At 36.6% G+C, this 19,587-nt stretch overlaps 2 protein-coding genes across 7 annotated transcripts in view; both read right to left on the reverse strand.

Moving 5' to 3' along the window:
* BNIP2 (BCL2 interacting protein 2) overlaps nucleotides 1-19,587 on the reverse strand; it is a 1,133,240-nt gene that overhangs the window by 801,232 nt on the left and 312,421 nt on the right. The window lies entirely within an intron of this gene.
* ICE2 (interactor of little elongation complex ELL subunit 2) overlaps nucleotides 1-19,587 on the reverse strand; it is a 60,706-nt gene that overhangs the window by 18,938 nt on the left and 22,181 nt on the right. For all 6 annotated transcript variants that reach the window (XM_050797243.1, XM_050797242.1, XM_050797246.1 and 3 more), the window contains 7 exons: nucleotides 18,552-18,689; nucleotides 17,175-17,291; nucleotides 16,847-17,006; nucleotides 15,447-15,628; nucleotides 10,672-11,665; nucleotides 9,798-9,973; nucleotides 5,077-5,206 (listed from right to left, as the gene is read on the reverse strand). In XM_050797243.1, the coding sequence (XP_050653200.1) occupies nucleotides 5,077-5,206; nucleotides 9,798-9,973; nucleotides 10,672-11,665; nucleotides 15,447-15,628; nucleotides 16,847-17,006; nucleotides 17,175-17,291; nucleotides 18,552-18,689 (1,897 nt within the window). The remainder of the gene's footprint in view (nucleotides 1-5,076; nucleotides 5,207-9,797; nucleotides 9,974-10,671; nucleotides 11,666-15,446; nucleotides 15,629-16,846; nucleotides 17,007-17,174; nucleotides 17,292-18,551; nucleotides 18,690-19,587) is intronic.

Genomic DNA, 19,587 nt, shown 5'->3' on the forward strand with positions numbered 1-19,587 from the left:
AGTGCTGGGATTACAGGCGTGAGTCACTGAGCCTGGCCAAAGTCTTATTCATTTATTTATTTATTTTAGACAGAGTCTTGCTCTGTCTCCTGGGCTGGAGTGCAATAGCGAGATCCTGGCTCACTGTAATGTCTGCCTCTGAGGTTCAAGCTATTCTTGTGCCTTAGCCTCCTGAGTAGCTAGGACTACAGTTGTCCGCCACCACTCCCAGCTATCTTTTTTTTTTTTTTTTTTTTGTATTTTTGGTAGAGATGGGGTTCCATCATGTTGGCCAGGCTGGTCTCGAACTCCTGGCCTCAAGCAATCCACCTGCCTTGGACTCCCAAAGTGCTAAGATTACAGGTGTGGGCAACAGCACCCGGCCCCGACTCTTACTTTTTTTTTACAAACACAATGTGAATCTAGAATTCCAAAAAACAAAACAGCAAATTCTCAATATGATGCTTTTGTTTTAAAAAGTAATGCATATGTTCTAAAACAAAACAGGTTGAGAGCTGATACTAAGGTCCTGAAATATACCAAGGAAGAGTGACATAAAAGATAGTTCCGGGTTAAATGTTATATGATCAAGTCAACACAAAAATCGTAGGTATTGTACCATAGTTAAAAACATCAACTGGCATGATGAGAATTTAACACGTATCAATGTTGAAAACAAATTGTTTTTATCTTTTTAACTCCTAATATTTAGGTCTCAAAACAAATTACCTGGAAAGCTGATGTCAATCACTGGGACAATTAAAATTGCACATAATTTAATGTTTCATTTTCTTACCAAGCCCCCTTTCATTTGCTTTATGCTCATACGCTGATTACACTCATTACACAGTGGCATTTCTAATAACAAAGACACATTGTAATGATTTAATAACCACAGAAAGGAAATATTAAGCATAACTTTTAGATGTTTACTAATTATGTCTTTGAGAAGACTAATAGTTCTTACCTTTTGAAAGAAATTCATTTAAAAAAGTATTATAGTGTGTGTCAATTATGGTCTGTCAAAAATAACTATACAGACAATACCATACTAAGTGCTCTGAGGATCTACCTCCTCAAGGAGTTCACAACTCTCTCAACATTGGAGCTTTCTAATCTGTTGGCCTCAAATAAGATATATATGTGCTTAAGATACTCATCACCTCAGCCCTTCAGGCAGCTAAGCAATGCTGGGGATGGCAAAAGCTCCCTGGCTATTGCCCTTCAGCTACAAGCAATCTCTCTTATATATCACAGTGTGCTGTACAAATATTTATCTGCATCAAGGTTGGAAAGCACTGATTTAGAGAGGACAAATAAAATCTATGTATAATAAAAATAAAGACTTTATATACAAGCATTCATTCATACATATATGCACATAAACATATACAAGCATACATGCATTCATATGTGTATAGTGACTCCTTGCTTTGCATGCAGTGTGGGGACCATAAAAATGACCATACGGGCCGGGCGCGGTGGCTCAAGCCTGTAATCCCAGTACTTCGGGAGGCCGAGGCGGGTGGATCACGAAGTCAGGAGATCGAGACCATCCTGGCTAACATGGTGAAACCCCGTCTCTACTAAAAATACAAAAAACTAGCCGGGCGTGGTGGCGGGCGCCTGTAGTCCCAGCTACTCGGAGGCTGAGGCAGGAGAATGGCGTAAACCCGGGAGGCGGAGCTTGCAGTGAGCCAAGATCGCGCCACTGCACTCCAGCCTGGGTGACACAGCGAGACTCCGTCTCAAAAAAAAAAAAAAAAAAAAATGACCATACGGGCTGAAACCCTACAATTTTAACAATCAATGGGGAAAATTACAACTGTTTGGTTACCTTTGAAATTTTTGTCAAAACACTATAAACTATCAATCATAAATATACAGGAAAATGAACAGAACAGTAAAATATTTTAGTACACTTTAATTCAAAACACTAAAGTGTTTTATTTCTTTATGAAACGTTAGTGAAGAGCAGTTTGAACAGTGCTTGTTACCTTCTTGCACGACTTGTTACTAGGAAGAATGCATCTTTTCTTTTTCTTTTTTGAGACAGGGGCTCACTCTGTTGGCCAGGCTGGAGTGCAGTGGTGTGATCTTGGCTCACTGCAACCTCCACCTCCCAGGCTCATGTGATTCTCCTGTCTCAGTTTCCTGAGTAGCTGGGACTACAGGCACAAGTGACTACTGCCCAGCTAATTTTTTATATTTTTAGTAGAGACAGGGTTTCACCATGTTGGCCAGGCCAGTCTTTAACTCTGACCTCAAATGATCCACCCGCCTCGGCCTCCCAAAGTGCTGGGATTATAAGCGTGAGCCACCTCACCTGGCAGGATGCATCTTTTCAATGCCATGGTGAACCGTTATATTCCTAAGGATCAGCTTCCGACACTGTATCCTTTGTGCTCTCAATATCATGAAATTATCTTCAGGAGTTTGTTTAGTGTAAAATCTTATGCCAGTGTCACTTGTTCATCCTTTATGTCACAACGCTTTCACTAAGTTTGTCTGGCAGCAGCAAATCTAGAGTCACTGGAACAATAGCAGTGCCAACATTCCCAGTCTCTGCTATTTCCTCTGTAATTCCATTTATGTTCCATTCAAATTTCACTTCTGGCAGTATCCCCTTTTGTTTCTTTGCTTTGCTTTAATATTTGTTGGCCGATTCTTTTGATTACCTACTTTGGTAAAATATCACATGGGTGTATCACTGGGAGACAAAGAGTCAACACAACTGCACACTCTGCTTTCTGTGCATGAGCTCAATGGGTACACAATAACCAATTATAAACAGACTTTGAAAGAACTGACATGACTGGTCACTGATCATGATGTGCCTGTTATTTATGTAGTGATCTGTGGACTGAAGAGCCAGCAGTGAAGCTTATACTTTATACAATTACTGTTAACACACAGTCATAACTAAAACTTGTGCTTATTGAAACTGTGAGCCAAGTGAGGACTGCCTGTATGTCAACTATATAGAATTGAAAATATTATAGGGTTGGAGGGTGGATGCAGAAGTTGCGATGAGACTATGTGGGAAATTGTCTTAAAGGAGTAAATCCTGAAGTTTTTATAGGGAAAAGATAAAAAGAGTACTGCAACTAGGGAAAGTGGGGAACATGTTTATAGCAAAGCAAAGCGAACAAACAAATCACAAGTGTGTTTATTCTACTGGAAAAAGAGACTATAAGCTATAGAATTGATTCTCAAAGTGTGGTCCCTAAACTAGCAGCATCAGTACCACCTGAGAAAGTCTCAGGTCCCAGTACAGACCTAGTAAATCAGACACTCCAGGGTGGGGCCAGCAATCTCCACTTTTAAAAGCACTTCAAGTGATTTTCTTGAACATCTTCCTTAAATTAAAAGGGTATTATAACAACATTTTAAAAAACTCAAAAACTCAGATGTTTTTAAAATAGTATTTTAAAACATATCGCCCCCGCATACCTACACCCCACCAAAAAACCCCAAACAAACCAAAATCCCACAACCACACAATATATGCTTTTCACCAAACACTTGGCACAGAAGCCAAAAATACTATCCCAGTACATTGAAATGAAAGGCTTACAAGAGGATAGGATTCACAGAGAATAATCAGCAGTTAGGATTTTAAAAAATAATTAAGATGAAGTAATCCACACAGTTGACGTTAAACTGTACATTTAAAAACTGAAACCTTAAATTTTTTTTTTTTTTGGTCATGAATCTCTGTTCTCTGTCAGTACTTTAAACAAAATTTCACTCATAAGTTTTTATTTGGTCCTTTCCTAAAATGATATGGCTGGCAAATTGCATTCAAGTAGCTAACACTGAGATTGTGAGGTCTTTGGAGGAACATTGAAATTCTGGTTATAGACTGAAAATTACTACAAAAACTTCGAGTATGTTTATGAAGGAAGAGGAGGGAGGCAGCCTATCACCAATTAGTGCATTTAGCTACTTCCTTTTTTGAGTTAAGCAGAAAGAATCAATTATCTACTTAATACTCTCATAAAACATGAAAACAAAATACTGATAAACCAAAACAGGAAAAACATTTTAAGTGAATAACCTTTCTTTAAGAAACAAACCCTCATAGCATTTATTACATACAAGCAATCAAGCTAACCACTATAATACAAAATTTTATTAGACTCAATACAGAATTTTATCAGACTCTGACCTTAAGCTGTTAAATATTGTCTAACAGGAAGAAGGGATAGGTGTTAAGAGAGAACAATAAAGTACAAAGTAACAATTCACAGAGAAGTAAAAGACCGCACTGAGAGATCAAAGAAGCAAAAGACTACACAGAGGAGTAGTCTGAGATGATTAGGAGGGATTGAGATTTATGGGATGCATTGAGATGTTCGATACTGGACATTCCAGTGGGAGGAAATACTACCAATAATGACTAGTAAGTAATCTATTATGTGAGGATGTTAACTGTACATGAACTGAGCCAATGCAAATTGAATTCCAGCCTAATCCCCATGCCCCAGAAAAACAAAACAAAAACAAAGGAAAAAGTCATTTCATCAAAATATTTGAGGTTTTAAAAGCAGTGTCATTATAAGAAAATTTCAAAATAAATGTATAGATCAACAGTTAACCAATTAAACAGTACCCTTAAAAGAAGCTTGTTTTAGAAAACAAATGTATATTTTTGATTATACTATTAAATAAGTGTTTCTAAAATAGGTCAGCATGGTAGGTCATCCCTGTAATATCAGAGCTCTTGGGGGCTAAGGTAGGAGGATTGCTTGAGGCCAGAAGTTCAAGACTAGTCTGGGCAACATAATGAGACCCCATCTCAATAAAAAACAAAAAAATTAGCTGGGCATGGTAGCACATGCCTGCAGCCCCAGCTACTTGGAAGGCTGCAGCAGGAGGATCACTTGAGGCCAGGAGTTTGAGGTTACAGTGAGCTATGATCACATGACTACACTCCAGCCTGGGTAACAGAGTGAGACCCTGTCTAAAAATAAATACATACATACATAAAAACTAAAGTAAAAAAGTACAGAATAGAAGTATTCATAATTGAATTTACAAGTATGTAATTACAAGGAAATTAAAAAGGAGAACAAAGACTTCTGTATAACTTACCAACATAAAATGAGCTGTTGGAATGCAATAAACTTTCAGTCCATAAGCGACAAAGTTCACTTTCAGTCAGAGCTTCAACTCCATAACAAGCTTGATACTCTACTTTTGGTAGTACATAAACTGGAAATTGCTGCAATGCAAGATTATACTTTTTCAAAGCTCTACTAATTTACTATTAATAATAAATACATTTGCCTATCCAACTTTGCCACTTTCAGAATGCTTTCAGGTAATCTTATTTCATCCTTTCAGTTACAGCAGGATTCACACTGTAAGATGGATACATTCAAGCCTGATGGATAGAAGAATGTTTGGTGCCAAAAGTTGGATGGATAAAAGAGATCTCTCCTCACCATTCCCATTTCTGACCAAAATTGACATACCTCCCTACATAGGCAAGGTTTGATTTGTCAGGGAATGTGAATGACAGCAGAATCCTTGCAACAGAGCCCATCATACATAGTTGCCCAAAGGCTCAAAGCTAGATGCTGGGAAGGACTGACTTTTTTACTAGTCATTCTCAAGAGGATAAAAAAGGTAGAATTTTTTTGCTCCTTTAAAGCATGAGTCACACTGTCTCAGGCTCAAATACTCTGAGCAGCTTGTTTCATCCTACAAATGAAAGAGCAATAATGCCTACATTAAAACCTGTTTGTCATTGTCTTCAATTTAACGGCTTTATTTCAGACATGAAGTATCTGACAAATTATCCATCCAAATTCACTGGTCAGGACACTACATAAGTAAAATGACTGTACCTATTACTGGTCTAAAGGAGCATAAGCAAAGAAATACATGTTGTTCACTGTGCTTATGCTATAGCTTCAAAGAAAACTCTGCTCTTAACAGGAGTCTATTTCCAGTTGCAGAAAGAGAAACACATGATTTAAGGTACTTAACTTGCACTGATAAGGCTAATTAGTACTTTTGAAATTATACTAAGATGTTACCATTTGCAGATTTGAAAATATTTCATAAATATTTCTTAATTCTTGAAAGAGTGGGCTTGGCACAATGTTGGTGGTAAGAATGATTCAAATCCACTAATAGTTTTGTTATCAACAGTAAGTGCGGTTTCATGTGATTGCCCCTGAACTACATGCATGTGAGAAATCTGGTGATCTTGTTAAAATGTAGAATCTGGGGTAGAGTCCAAGGTTTTGCATTAATAACAAGCTATTGTTTCAGGGACCATATTTTCAGGAGGTAAGGCCTCCAGTGTGTCTTCTCAATTAAAAACAAAATTAAATGGGATTAGGATAATTTTATCATTAAAAGCATTTTACTATATAATCTAGCAAATGGTTATCTGCATATGATTTAGTCTCTCATAACTTTAGAGCAAATACAAGGTCGAGATAAAGAAATTTGCTCAGGCTAGGTATAATGGCTCAAGTCTGTAATCCCAGCATTTTGGGAGGCTGAGGTGGGAAGATTACTTAAGGCCAGGAGTTCAGGATTAGCCTGGAAAAACTAGCAAGACCCTGACTCTATAACAAATTAAAAAAAAAAAAAATTAGCTGGGCATGTGGCACGAGCCTACAGTCCTAGTTACTCAGGAGGCTGAGGTGGGAGAATCAGTTGAGCCCAGAAGTTCAAGGAAGCAGTAAGCTATGATCGTGCTACTGCACTCCTGCCTGGGCAACAGAGCAAGACTCTTGTCTCTTTTAAAAAAAGAATGAATGAAATTTCCTCAAGGACACATAGCTAGTTTACAGCAGAGTTAAGAAAAAAGTTGACTGAGAAAAAGGATCACATTTCTGGATCAGAAATGAGTAACAGAGTTAATTCCATATATTTTTTAAAATTTAAAAATATGTATTATTTCTGAAAAGCAAATACTTCAGGAGATTTTCTTTGATAAACTACTCTATCTATAAAACCAAGTCCTAAAACCAGTTTTAATTTCTGTATGTATTCTACTGCCATCTCCAGGAAGCCAGGGGTAAAAAAGGCCTGAACATTTCATCTTTGCTTAGTATCCCAAAATTGAAGTAAAAATTTAAGGATAATCAGCCGGGCGTGGTGGCTCAAGCCTGTAATCCCAGCACTTTGGGAGGCCGAGATGGGTGGATCACGAGGTCAGGAGATCGAGACCATCCTGGCTAACACGGTGAAACCCCGTCTCTACTAAAAAAATGCAAAAAAAACTAGCCAGGCAAGGTGGTGGGTGCCTGTAGTCCCAGCTACTCAGGAGGCTGAGGCTGGAGAATGGCGTGAACCCGGGAGGCGGAGCTTGCAGTGAGCTGAGATCTGGCCACTGCACTCCAGCCTGGGCGAAAGAGCGAGACTCCGTCTCAAAAAAAAAAAAAAAATTTAAGGATAATCAAAATTTTCATACTATAAAAATAAAATTTACTATTTTTTTCCCTTGATAAGTGGCTCCCCAAGTAAAAGTTTTTCTTGGTTCTGTTCCAATTTTTCACATAAAGCACTTAGGATACTTACAGTAATAGATATTATGAAATCATCCAAAGTTCCTGGGTGTGGATTTCATAATCATGTAACGAACTCAGAAAATTCTGTTTTATCTTGTGGTTCAAATTAGCTTCTTTATTATTCTTTTGTTTTGAGATGGAGTTTCACTCTTGTTGTCTAGGCTGGAGTGCAATGGCACAACCTCAGCTCACTGCAACCTCCACCTCCCAGGTTCAAGGGATTCTCCTGCCTCAGCCTCCCGAGCAGCCGGGTTTACAGGTGCACCACCACGCCCGGCTAAGTTTTGTATTTTTTTTAGTAGAGATGGGGTTTCGCCACGTGGACCAGGCTGGTCTTGAACTCCTGACCTCAGGTGATCTACCTGCCTCGGCCTCCAAAAGAGTTGGGATTAGAGGCGTGAGCCACTGTGCCTGGCCTAGACTCTTTATTTTATCCCATCACTTTAGACTGGCTGATGTTTTAAGTTCTCCTTTAAAGTGCAACTCTTATTAAGCAGAGTTTTGGTAAGGAAACATAAATGATACTGGAAACTAAAATGACAACTAAAATAATTGAAGAACCAAGGAAAAACAAAGAAGAGATGAAGTTCTTGGACAGCAGAGGTTGAAGAGACTTCTAAGTATTTCAAAGCTCTATTTAAGTAAGTTGGTTTTTAGGTAGGAAACACTGATGGGGGATGTACTTTTACCTAACTAGTTTAAATAGTACTACTTACAACATTTTCTTTTTTCTCTTTTTTTGTTTGAGACGGAGTCTCACTCTGTTGCCCAGGCTGGAGTGCAGTGGTGCGATCTCGGCTCACTGCAAGCTCCGCCTACCAGGTTCACACCATTCTCCTGCCTCAGCCTCTCAAGTAGCTGGGACTACAGGCGCCCGCCACCACACCTGGCTAATTTTTTGTATTTTTAGTAGAGATGGGGTTTCACTATGTTAGCCAGGATGGTCTCGATCTCCTGATCTCGTGATCCACCCACCTCAGCCTCCCAAAGTGCTGGGATTACAGGCTTGAGGTACCCTGCCCGGCCCAGTTATTCTTTAATATGATACAGTAGTCAGGAAGTACTCCACAAGGATCAATACTAGAACATCACTAGTCTGGATTCACCTGATCCCTACCTCAAAACACACTGACATTCAAAGTGGTCAGTGATGATTCTTATTGGGCAGTAAGTTAGGTAACAAGAGACAGAGACACCAACACTTGTTTTTTCAAATGTGTACTGTGACAAATATATACAACAGAAAAAATCCTCAAGAAAAATTAAAGGAAACACACTTTAATATTACATACTCAATTATAATATAGAAGATTCCCTTTATCAGAATTCGGCAGTCATACACAAACAAATGCAAACTAATCTGAAAGAGAATTTCAAATACGAAAAATTATTAAAAGAAGTAATTACTCAAATTGCAGTATACATTTTTTTCCTGAGGAAAATATTTATATCAAACCCAAAAGAAACAACAGGGAGAAAAAGAAAGGAAGAGATTTGGTCTTCTAACAATCCTGAAAAGACCTTAAATGTGTGTGAAAGGCCATCTTTCAAAAGTTCTACTTGGACTTCTAAAGCAAGTCAAGAAAGAGCCCCAAAGAAAGACAGAAAAGAGCTGGAGTTCACATGTAATAACGGAAATCCAAATTCCCAGAGAAAACAGGAATATATGTGCCAATCTAGATGTAATCTATGATGATGCAGTTTTTTATAAAGTTTATACAGGTGGAGTATCCCTTATCTGAAATGCCTGGGACCAGAAGTGTTTCAGATTTTGGAATATTTACATATACATAATGAGATATCTTGGGGACAGGACTCAAGTCTAAACACAGAACTCATTTATGTTTCATACCCACCATATACATAGAGCCTGAGGGTAATTTTATACAACATTTTATATAATTTTACAAATGAAACCAAGTTTTGACTGGATTTTGGACTGTGACTCATCATATGAGGTCACGTGTGGTAGAATTTTCCACTTGGGATACCATGTCAGAGCTCAAAAGCTTTCAAACTTTGGAGCATTTTGAATTTTGGATTAGGGATGCTCAATTTGTATATTCCAAGCATGAATGTTACCAGCATTTATGGCTACTATATAGAAACACTTTCCCTTATTAAAATTGATCTCAGTATTTTAGAAAAAAAAACAAAAAAACAAAATTCAACCTGAAGATACTACTAAGAGTGCTCAGCAATTTAAACTTCATAGTAATGGCATGTTAAGTATCTGTTGATTATTTACGTGATCACATTCTAACTCCACGAATAACTACTTACTCTTCTGATTTTCTTCCGTTTTTTAGAACGTGGTCTTGTCTCTATCCTTTGGACACTGCAGCGTACAAGTAACAACAGGTCTTGCAGGCTAAATAACTTATACACAAAATTTCCTTCCTGAGGAGCTAGGTATTCCGATGTATCTTCAACATAGTCCTGAAGTTCATACGGCAAACCTTTAAAAATAGTATTTCTCATTTTTAAAATATATTAGCTCTTTACCCAGCATAATCAAGGATATAACAATTCAATTACCTATTTTAAAACTTCTATCATCTTTAATTTTCTACTCTGCCTAATGGACCTTCACACTATTACCATTTCTGTTTACTTTTACTGGAACTGCAGTAAGAGCTGAAATCCTAGCTTTAAGGTTCTTCTCCTTTTAACCTTCACGACGAACTCTAGGCAAAGTATAAATTCGTGAGACAGCATACAATGTGAGAAAAGAAAAAGAGTTTAAAAAGTAATGCTATTCCTAATCTAGGCAGAGCTGAGGAGCAGATTTCACAAAACCAAAAAGTATAAAACTGCAGTCCAACACCAAGTATAAATAATTTTTAAATCAATCAATGTTTATGATTATTCTGGATGCACTTACCCTTCATCAGTTTGACAAATCACTTTACTATAGCTTAGCAGTCACTGTACATGTTACATAAACACAAGTCACAAGACCCATACGCCTTTGTATACATATCTAGAGAGGACATTTTGGAAGCTGAAATACTGATCAATAGACTGAAAAAATGAATTATCAATGACTATATGACAATTACAAAACAGGTTGTAACAAAGTAAAGGAATGAGGGAGAAAAACCTAAGGAAAAAGAACAAGTAAAACGCTGTAAGCTCTTTGTAAATATTTACTTACGTCCTTTTGGCTTCTGAAATGCAGAAGGCCATCCAGATTTCGGCCAACTAGAGGAGTCTGAAGGACCAGACAATTGCTCAGAAACAGAAGGCTGTTTAGAATTTTCTAAATTCATTAAGGGCAATTCGGGTACTTTTCTGGAAATTGGCTTTAAGAGCTCATCCTGCATTTTTAAAATCTCTCCAACTGGATCAAATTTTTTATATACTCGTTTGATAGGTTTTTTTAAAACACATGACTCTTCTGGACTACAAGCACTATTAGTCTGCTTTCCTACAGAAGCCTGTCCTGAAGAAGAATTTGGACTAGCTGGTCTAGAACTTAAGTTAGAACCCGCAACAGCTGTCTTTCCATCACTATTATGTTTACACTCTGTATCAATGATTAAACACTCCTCATCTGTATCACTGCTGCAGAGAACTGTATCTTCAGTTTTAGCTGCTTCTGATCGAACAGTCTTTTCCTTTGAGCTGTCTAGGTTTTCCAGAACATTAGGTCTTTCACCATCAGCATGTACCATATGTACAGTCATATCATTTTTATTAGAAGTTTCAATTTCCTGAGAATTTTCTAACTGTAAGGCATCAGATGTTTTCAAGTCACTATCTTGCATCAAAGGCTTGTCAGAATTTGATACCTTTTCACATGATTCAAATCCCTGATCATCTTTATTTTTGCACTCCTCAGGGCCACCATCCATACCAGTGACCAGCTGTTTCTCCTTTTGCAATTGTTCCATGAGAATCTGAGATAAACTTCTAGAATTAGCAGAAATGTCTGGTGCACTTGGTGCCACAGTTGTAGTTCCTGCTTTGGGGGCTGTAGGAGCATCTGTCATTTTAGGTACTGTGGAAGTACTGGCTGGACTTGGTGACTTTGATGCTTTGGTGGTGGTTACTCCAAAAGTTTCAAGTTCTGTGACATCATCATCAAAATCCAGATACAAGTTTTCAAGACTCTCAATTTTTCGGCACTCATTGACTTCACAGGACATCTTAAGTAAATAAATTGGTAAAGTATTAGTAAAAATTTCAAGCTACCCTACCTATCTCTTAATGTCCCTATCTCTCTCATACATACTTCATGCTATTTTAAAGTAGAAAGTCTAATGGTTATAAAAGGTTCTTGCCTAAGATGACAACAAACTACTGCCAACTATTATTAACCTTATCTTCCCATTGAAATGTTCATGATAACAGGCAAATTTGCCAAGTTGTAATAGCACAAGAAATGGAACATTTACGAACTACTACATCTCAAGAGGAATTTCAACTAATCAAAAAAAAAAAAAAAAAAATAGACAAGACCACAAAAAAGAAATGTAGAGCCAAACGGGAGGTAGATTTTCATTTATGTCTACTCTATAGACTCTTGCAGAGACACTTGGTCTTAGCTGACCAGGAGGAAAGTCCCCCTGCCACTGTGAGGGCGCTGCTTTCTAATGCGGCCAGAGAAGTGTTGCCAGCTTCTGGTGCACCCTTAGTATCAACCAGTGACTTTCTTTCCAAAACTACTCAGGGAAAACAACTCTCAGCAATAAAAGATGGGGCAGAAATGGACAGAAGGTGGTTTATTGTATTCTGAGACATGAAGTCATAAATGTTGTTTTTCATGTGCTGTTTTGGTAATGGAAAAACTACACACAGCTTTAACTTATTCAGGAATACATTGTCCCCTCTTACAAGGAGACAAGTACCAGAAGATCTCTCTTCAATCTGACAGAGCACTTTAAATACCGTAGAAATTTGGTAATTGGTTATGTACATCCACTAGCCTTACAGTGCAGGATTTAAAGAAAGGTTCTAACAGCCATCAGTAGTGAGTAAGAAAGATCAACTCATGTAAGTTACTGAACCTCGCTGAACTTCAACTGCCTCATCTCTAAAACAGGTATAGCAGGGGCATCTTCTTGGATTTGTTCTAAAGATTAAGTGAGAAATTATATATAGAAAATCTCTTGGCATAGTGCCTGTCACATAGCAAGTAACCTCTCAGTAAATGGTAGCTAGTGAATGGTAATTCCTACTAAAAGACTACCAAATTCAGTAAAAAAGTAAAATTAAACTATATGCTGCTTACGTGAGACATTCCTACACAAAAAGGTTAAAAACAAAACAACTACAGATGCCATCAAGAGATAAAAAGAGGAGGAATAGCAGTGTAAGTGTTAGACAAAGCAGAATTCAAGGCAAAAAGCGTTAGATAGAAAAGGGAGAAATGCTAGTTTGAAAAAAGAGAAAATCCATGGTAAACAGATAGTGGTCATAAATTTTTATTACATAAACTGAAAAATAAAAGAAAAATTTGACAGAAATACAATTATACCAGGTCAATGAGATACTGTCTCTAAGTAAAAAATAAAAAAATACAGAAGGTATGAATAATATTAAATAATGAGAATATATATGAAAGATTGAAAATATATATGTAAACAGATTACAAAGATAAACCTTTTCCCTTCCCCCAAGAATCCAAAGGGCATTTCAAAAAATGGACTATAAATTAATATACAAAGAAAATCTCAATATAGACCAAAGCAGAATCTGATAAAGTCTTATTCTATGTTCAGAAGGAAATAAAATTAGATATAATTAAGAAAAATGTTAACAAACAATAAACTCAAGCACTTGGAAATTTAAAAACATTCCAAATTGTTGGACTACAGAAATCAAAATAATCACAGAATACTTAGCAACAAAAATTGGGCTAATAGACATTAAGAGGTATAATAATTTGAGGCTACAAAAAAATGCATTATTCTCCTCTCATTTTTAGTTACTTTCCTAGGTGTTTGAAGACACCTGCAATGTAGAAAAAGCATTTTACTCCAAGTTCAGGGCCTGAAAACTCAGGCTACAATCTCAGAGAAGGCTCATTTACTTCTGCTTCACCCTGACTCCTGAGGTGCAGCCCCTTTGGGGTCCAGGCCCTTGGTGGAAAACTGAAGTTTTCCTTTTATCCCTCTAGTCTTATGATGCTGCCAAAAGCACAGTTCATTTTCTTAGTTGCCTCTTCAGAACTGGCAAATATAATCCAAGGCAAAAATAACCCTAAGTAATAGGCTGACCTTCTAGGAATCCTGTCTTCTTCAGTACCTCAGCCCTACAATTCCTCACTATCTTGTTAGCTTTTTCATGCTTCTAAGAAAGACATTTTAATATCTGTCCAGCTTTTTTAGATGTCATCAATAAAAGGAGGGTCCCAATTACCTGGCCTACCATTATTGAAAGAAGCCACTGTCAATTTTTATCCTTCTTCTACCTCATGTTTCTTCTTGTTACTGCCTGACATTCACCTCAATATAAGTTGTAGGCAGAGTTTTAAAAGTAAAATGTGTAAGAAGAAAACAAAAGTTAAAAGTGCTTTATGACATGTGTATCATAAAAATATAAAAAGGCAAATAGCAAAGAGAAAAACATAAATATAAAAACCAAAAGGCCAATATCCTTAAAACTGTATGAGCTCTAAAGTACAATAAAAACATTTCTATATTTTATTTTAAACTTTTGTTTGCTTCCTCATTTTACTCAAGTCTCTGTTCACATTTCCTGTCCTCAGAAAAGCCTTCTTAATCATGAATATAAAATGACCCCTTCCCCACCTATATCTCTATTTCCCCTTAGCCTACTCTATTTTTCTCCATAGCATTTACCACTACCTGCTTTTTTACTGTATTTGGGCCCTCTACCACTTATTTAAGGTCTGAGGGAAAATAGGTTTTGTTTTTATTCACTGCTGCTTCCTCCCTGCATAGAATAGCATCTGCTCAATAAAAACTTATGGAATGAATGAATCAAGTTCTCTATAAACAATATATTTAAAAATCATGGAAAAAATATTTTACAATACAGAATAATAAAAGCTAATATTTACAGAGTGCCAAGTGTTACTCTAAATGCTTTTTATGTATAAATTCATTTAAACCTGAACAATCCTATGAGTTAGGTAATATCATGATGCCCATTTTACAGATAAGCAAACTAGACACGGAGATATTATGTAATCTGCCCAAGGTCACACAGCTACTAAGTATACTTAAGATTAACAATCTGGCCAAATACTTTCTGTACCAATCAAATTAAACTCATCTGTTCCTTTTCACACTTAAAAACTTAGATATGGGTCAGATGCAGTGGTTCACACCTGTAATCCCAGCACTTTGGGTGGCTGAGGCGAGTGGATCACCTGAGGTCTGGAGTTTGAGACCAGCCTGGCCAACATGGTGAAATCTTGTCTCTACTAAAAATACAAAAAAATTAGCCGGGTATGGTGGTGTACACCTGTAATCTCAGCTACTCGGGAGTCTGAGGCAGGAGCATCGCTTGAACCCAGGAGGCGGAGGTTGCAGTGAGCAGAGATTGTACCACTGCACTCCAGCCTGGGTGACACAGCGAGGTTCCATCTCAAAAAAATAAAGCTCTTGAATATGAATGAGACCAATTACACAAAACCTCACATTAACCACCACCATCAATGAGTTTTCACTACATACATAACTAAAAACTGTGCTCACCCTTCAACATAAAATATCAAACTTAACCCTCATAATAACCTTGTCAAGTAGGTACTACTTGCTTTCATGTATGAAAAGAGAAAACTGAGGCTGAGGGAGGTTAAGTTAGTTGCCTAAAGTCTACCTAGACTTGAAATTCAATTTAAGTTTGAATCTAAAGCCTGTATTTTTAACTACTAGGTTTAGGGATTTGCAATAAAACTTTACGCTTCAAAAGGATAAACAAGTACATTCCCCTTAGGGGAAAAAAAAAATTACATACGTCCATTTCAGATATAAACTCTTCAGGTTTGTCCATAAAGACTGCAGAGACTGGAACAGATGTGTTTTTGGACATCATAAATTTTAATGGAACTTCATGAAAGACTTGATTTCTCTCTCTCATAGTCATTTTCTTTTGGGGAAGTGGAGAATTAATATATATTACTTTAACCGGTTTTGAACCTTAAAACAGAAACCAAAGAAAGAGGTGATTAGTATCTAATCATGATACATTTTTTAAAAACAGGATGTATGACATAAGGATCACCAAACAAAGAGACACAGGAGAATGGCAGCACATGTCCCATATATTTGCTACCCTTAGACTAGAAGATATTCCAAGTCCTTTAGAAATCTAAGGGCAAGAAAATCCAACTGGCAGAAGAAAAATGTCTTTCTAACAATGTTTAAAAAGGATTTCTAGTTTTTACTGTTATATTCTTACTGTCATTACTACTCAGTTTCTTATAGGAACTTGCAAAAAATGATGAAATATTTACCACAGAGAATATATTACATTTAACTCTAATTTGTAGTTTTGTTTCAATAGACATAATCTTTCACTTATTATATTTATGCTGTAACATATAATATTAATTCTGAAAGATATTTAAAAAATAAAAAATTAAATATGAATCAAAACAGGAGGGAAATAATTTCTTATATACAGGAATTAATATGCAAATATTAATTTTATTGTTGAAAGACAGACTACCCTACGCTTGTATGTATAGACTTACTGTAATTCCAAATTCCAGTAACAGACAAGTAAATAAGTCATGGAAATTCACCCATTTGAGGTTGTCTACTAAAGTACTACATTCCTTTCATTTCCGTGAAAGACAGAACAACCTGACCATTTCATGTATTTCTTGGCCACCCTATGCCATCATTTTGTCGCTCTCACCCTTAAATACGACTACAAGTGCTATAGACCTAATTAATTCATTTAGTAGTGCTGAGCCTATAGTAGCTTTATACATAAAAAGTTTTACTGAATGTAAGTGTCAAACTTACGTCCTCCTCAAATCAGTGCTTTGTCTATATTTAGACAGCTGAAATGAAATGGTTCCAACCTCTCTTTTTTTGTCTTTTTTTAAATTTTACTTTAAGTTGGGGATACATGTGGAGAATGTGCAGGTTTGTTACATAGGTACACATGTACCATGGTGGTTTGCTGTACCTACCAACCTGTTATCTAGGTTTTAAGCCCTGCACGAATTAGGTATTTGTCCTAATGCTCTCCCTCCCCTTGCCCTCCACCCCTCGAAAGGCCCCGGTGTGTGTTGTTTCCCTCCCTGTGCCTATGCGTTCTCATTGTTCAACTCCTATTTATGAGTGAGAACACACGGTCCAACCTCTCTTTTTTGAGAGCATTATTTGACATAGCAAATCACAAACCTGCAACAGGTATTACTTGAATAAACACTGGAATTTCCCACTGTTCCTTGTACGTTGGTCCATGATTATTTAATAAGGTAAATAATGATTGACTAGTTAGAGCTATCTGAGGGTGATATCTGGAAACAAGCTTCTCTGCATTTGGATCTTTACTAATATCCTGAAAAACAACAAGTAATTTGTTACTTGGTTATACTTATTGAAAATTTCTTCAATAAAGTAAAGAACAAAAAAAGTCAGAAAGGAGACTTTAGGACAATCGGGTTAGATATATTTTGTGAGATATAAAAGATTATTTAGGAAGATCCAATGCTGCCTTGGTACTTACATAATGCATAGCTTCAGCTGTTTGTTCTGACGTTTCGATGGTAGATATATCGCTTTTTGAGAGCTGCAATTTCATAGGCATTGAGGGAAATACTGTTTTCACATATTTTACACTGCCCTAAATATGAAAAATAGTAATCATTTTATTGCAAAAATTGCAATGTATTTTTTTCTAAGAAAAGTATCTTTCATCATATGAAATTGTTAACTTGAAATTTATCATTCTACTAAATGTAAACATCAGATTTAGAAACTTCATGCCAAGATATTAATATTTTTGCTTGACAACCACTACCTGTGGTTTTTTTTTGAGACTAAGTCTCTCTCTGTTGCCCAGGCTGGAGTGCAGTGGTACGATCTCAGATCACTGCAACCTCTGCCTCCTGGGTTCAAGCAATTCTGTCACCTCAGCCTCCTGAATAGCTGGAATAACAGGTGTGTGTCAGCACGCCCAGCTAATTTTTGTATTTTTAGTAGAAACAGGGTTTTGTCATGTTGGCCAGGCTGGTCTCAAACTCCTGACTTCAAGTGATCCGCCTGCCTCGGCCTCCCAAAGTGCTGGAATTATAGGCGTGAGCCATCATGCCAGGTCAGTTTCATAGAATTTTTCCTGCCACTTTAAAGTCTATCTTCTCCTTTTAGGAGACACAAATCATAACAGGGGATGGTAGAAACTCCAAAATATCCTCTCCACACACTTACTTTCAATATGTTTGTAAATAAAATCCCATTAAAAAAAGGGGCTTTCTGCTTGTATTCAGGGACATTCAGATGGGTGGTAAGAAAAGAAAATCAAGGAACAAAGTAGTGGCATTTTTAAAAACATCAAGTATTTGTATCCATAGAATAAAAACAAAGGGAAACAGATTGGTATTATATATTTTTAAAGTCACCTAATTATTGCTTAACATTTAAATATAATGTCTATATAAAGTATACATGAGCCAGGGGCAGTGGCTCACTCCTGTAATACCAGCACTTTGGGAGGCTGAGGTGGGTGGATCACCTGAGGTCAGGAGTTCGAGACCAGTCTGGCCAACATGGTGAAATCCCCATTTCCTACTAAATATAGAAAAATTTGCCAGGCATGGTGGCGGGCACTTGTAATTCCAGCTACTTGGTAGGCTGAAGCAGGAGAATCACTTGAACTTGGGAGATAGAGGTTGTAATGAGCTGAGATCATGCCATTACATGCCAGGTGACAAGAGTGAGACTCTGTCTCCCCCCCCCAAAAAAAATATATGTGTATATATATACACACACACACACACACACGTATATATATGTGTGTGTATATATATACGTGTATACACACACACACATATGTATGATATTTTGGGCAAAAAAAAAGCTTATATCCTCTGATGATAAATCTTACCAATGCAAGAAGAGTTTTTTCTAACTTTAATCCCATCTCTACTCTGAATGGGAAGAATCCCATTAAGCTGGTGACCTCGTGGAGAGTATAGAATTCTGGATACTTTTTCACTTGTTCAATGCAAGCTCTTAAAATTTTCTGAGAAACAGAAATAAAGAAAAATTCATTTGTATTGTATTTCTCTAATAATGCAAAAAGAAAATGTTTAGTTACATGTGACTATGTAATTATTCAGTGCAAAAATTAGCCTGATTTCATTAATCAAGCTACTAACAATACACACATTGTATATTCTTTATTTTCATAATTTATTTCTAACCCAGTTGCTTAAAATATTGATGTTTAATACTAAAATTAGCAGTCTCATTAAAATTTAAAATTAGAGGACACATAATATCATATTTTCCATGTTATTTAAGAAACTGTTAAAGAAAGGCACATGAAAATTTCAACACACTTTACTGCAATAAAAGCAGTTATATGAATAATTAGAAATTAAGTAGTATACTCTGAAAACATTCCCAAGCACAATAAGTTAATGAAGTAGTTATCTTATGGGTCATTGTAATCTATAATCTAAAAAAATTAATAACTTATGAGGAAATGTAATTGGTAAGTAAACAAAATTCACAACTTTTTGTGAGAAGAGTATGTGCCACTTGTGATAATATATAAACAATTCAGAGATGCACAGCTGTTGGGGGTGGGGAGAGTTGTTTGATTAAAACACATACATACATTATCTTCTAAGATACGTATTTCTTCTTCTTCTGTCAACGAACCTTTCCTGAATGTCTCATAATATATATTAGGTCACAAAAGCTCTTGGCCTCTTTATATATTATCTTTATCATATATATCTACATACCCTCTCCCTTTACATATTTGTAAAATGTGTCGAGTTACAAATCAATAACTTTACTCCAGTATATCTTTTCATCTATAGTTTCAGAACCCCTTCCCCCCTTTTCTAATCCCTACTCCCTATGTTTCACATTTTCTCTCCTCATCTATGCTTTTCATGGCAGATCTTGAT

Source organism: Macaca thibetana, chromosome 7 (assembly GCF_024542745.1).
Source record: "Macaca thibetana thibetana isolate TM-01 chromosome 7, ASM2454274v1, whole genome shotgun sequence".
Classification (NCBI taxonomy): Eukaryota; Metazoa; Chordata; class Mammalia; order Primates; family Cercopithecidae; genus Macaca; species Macaca thibetana.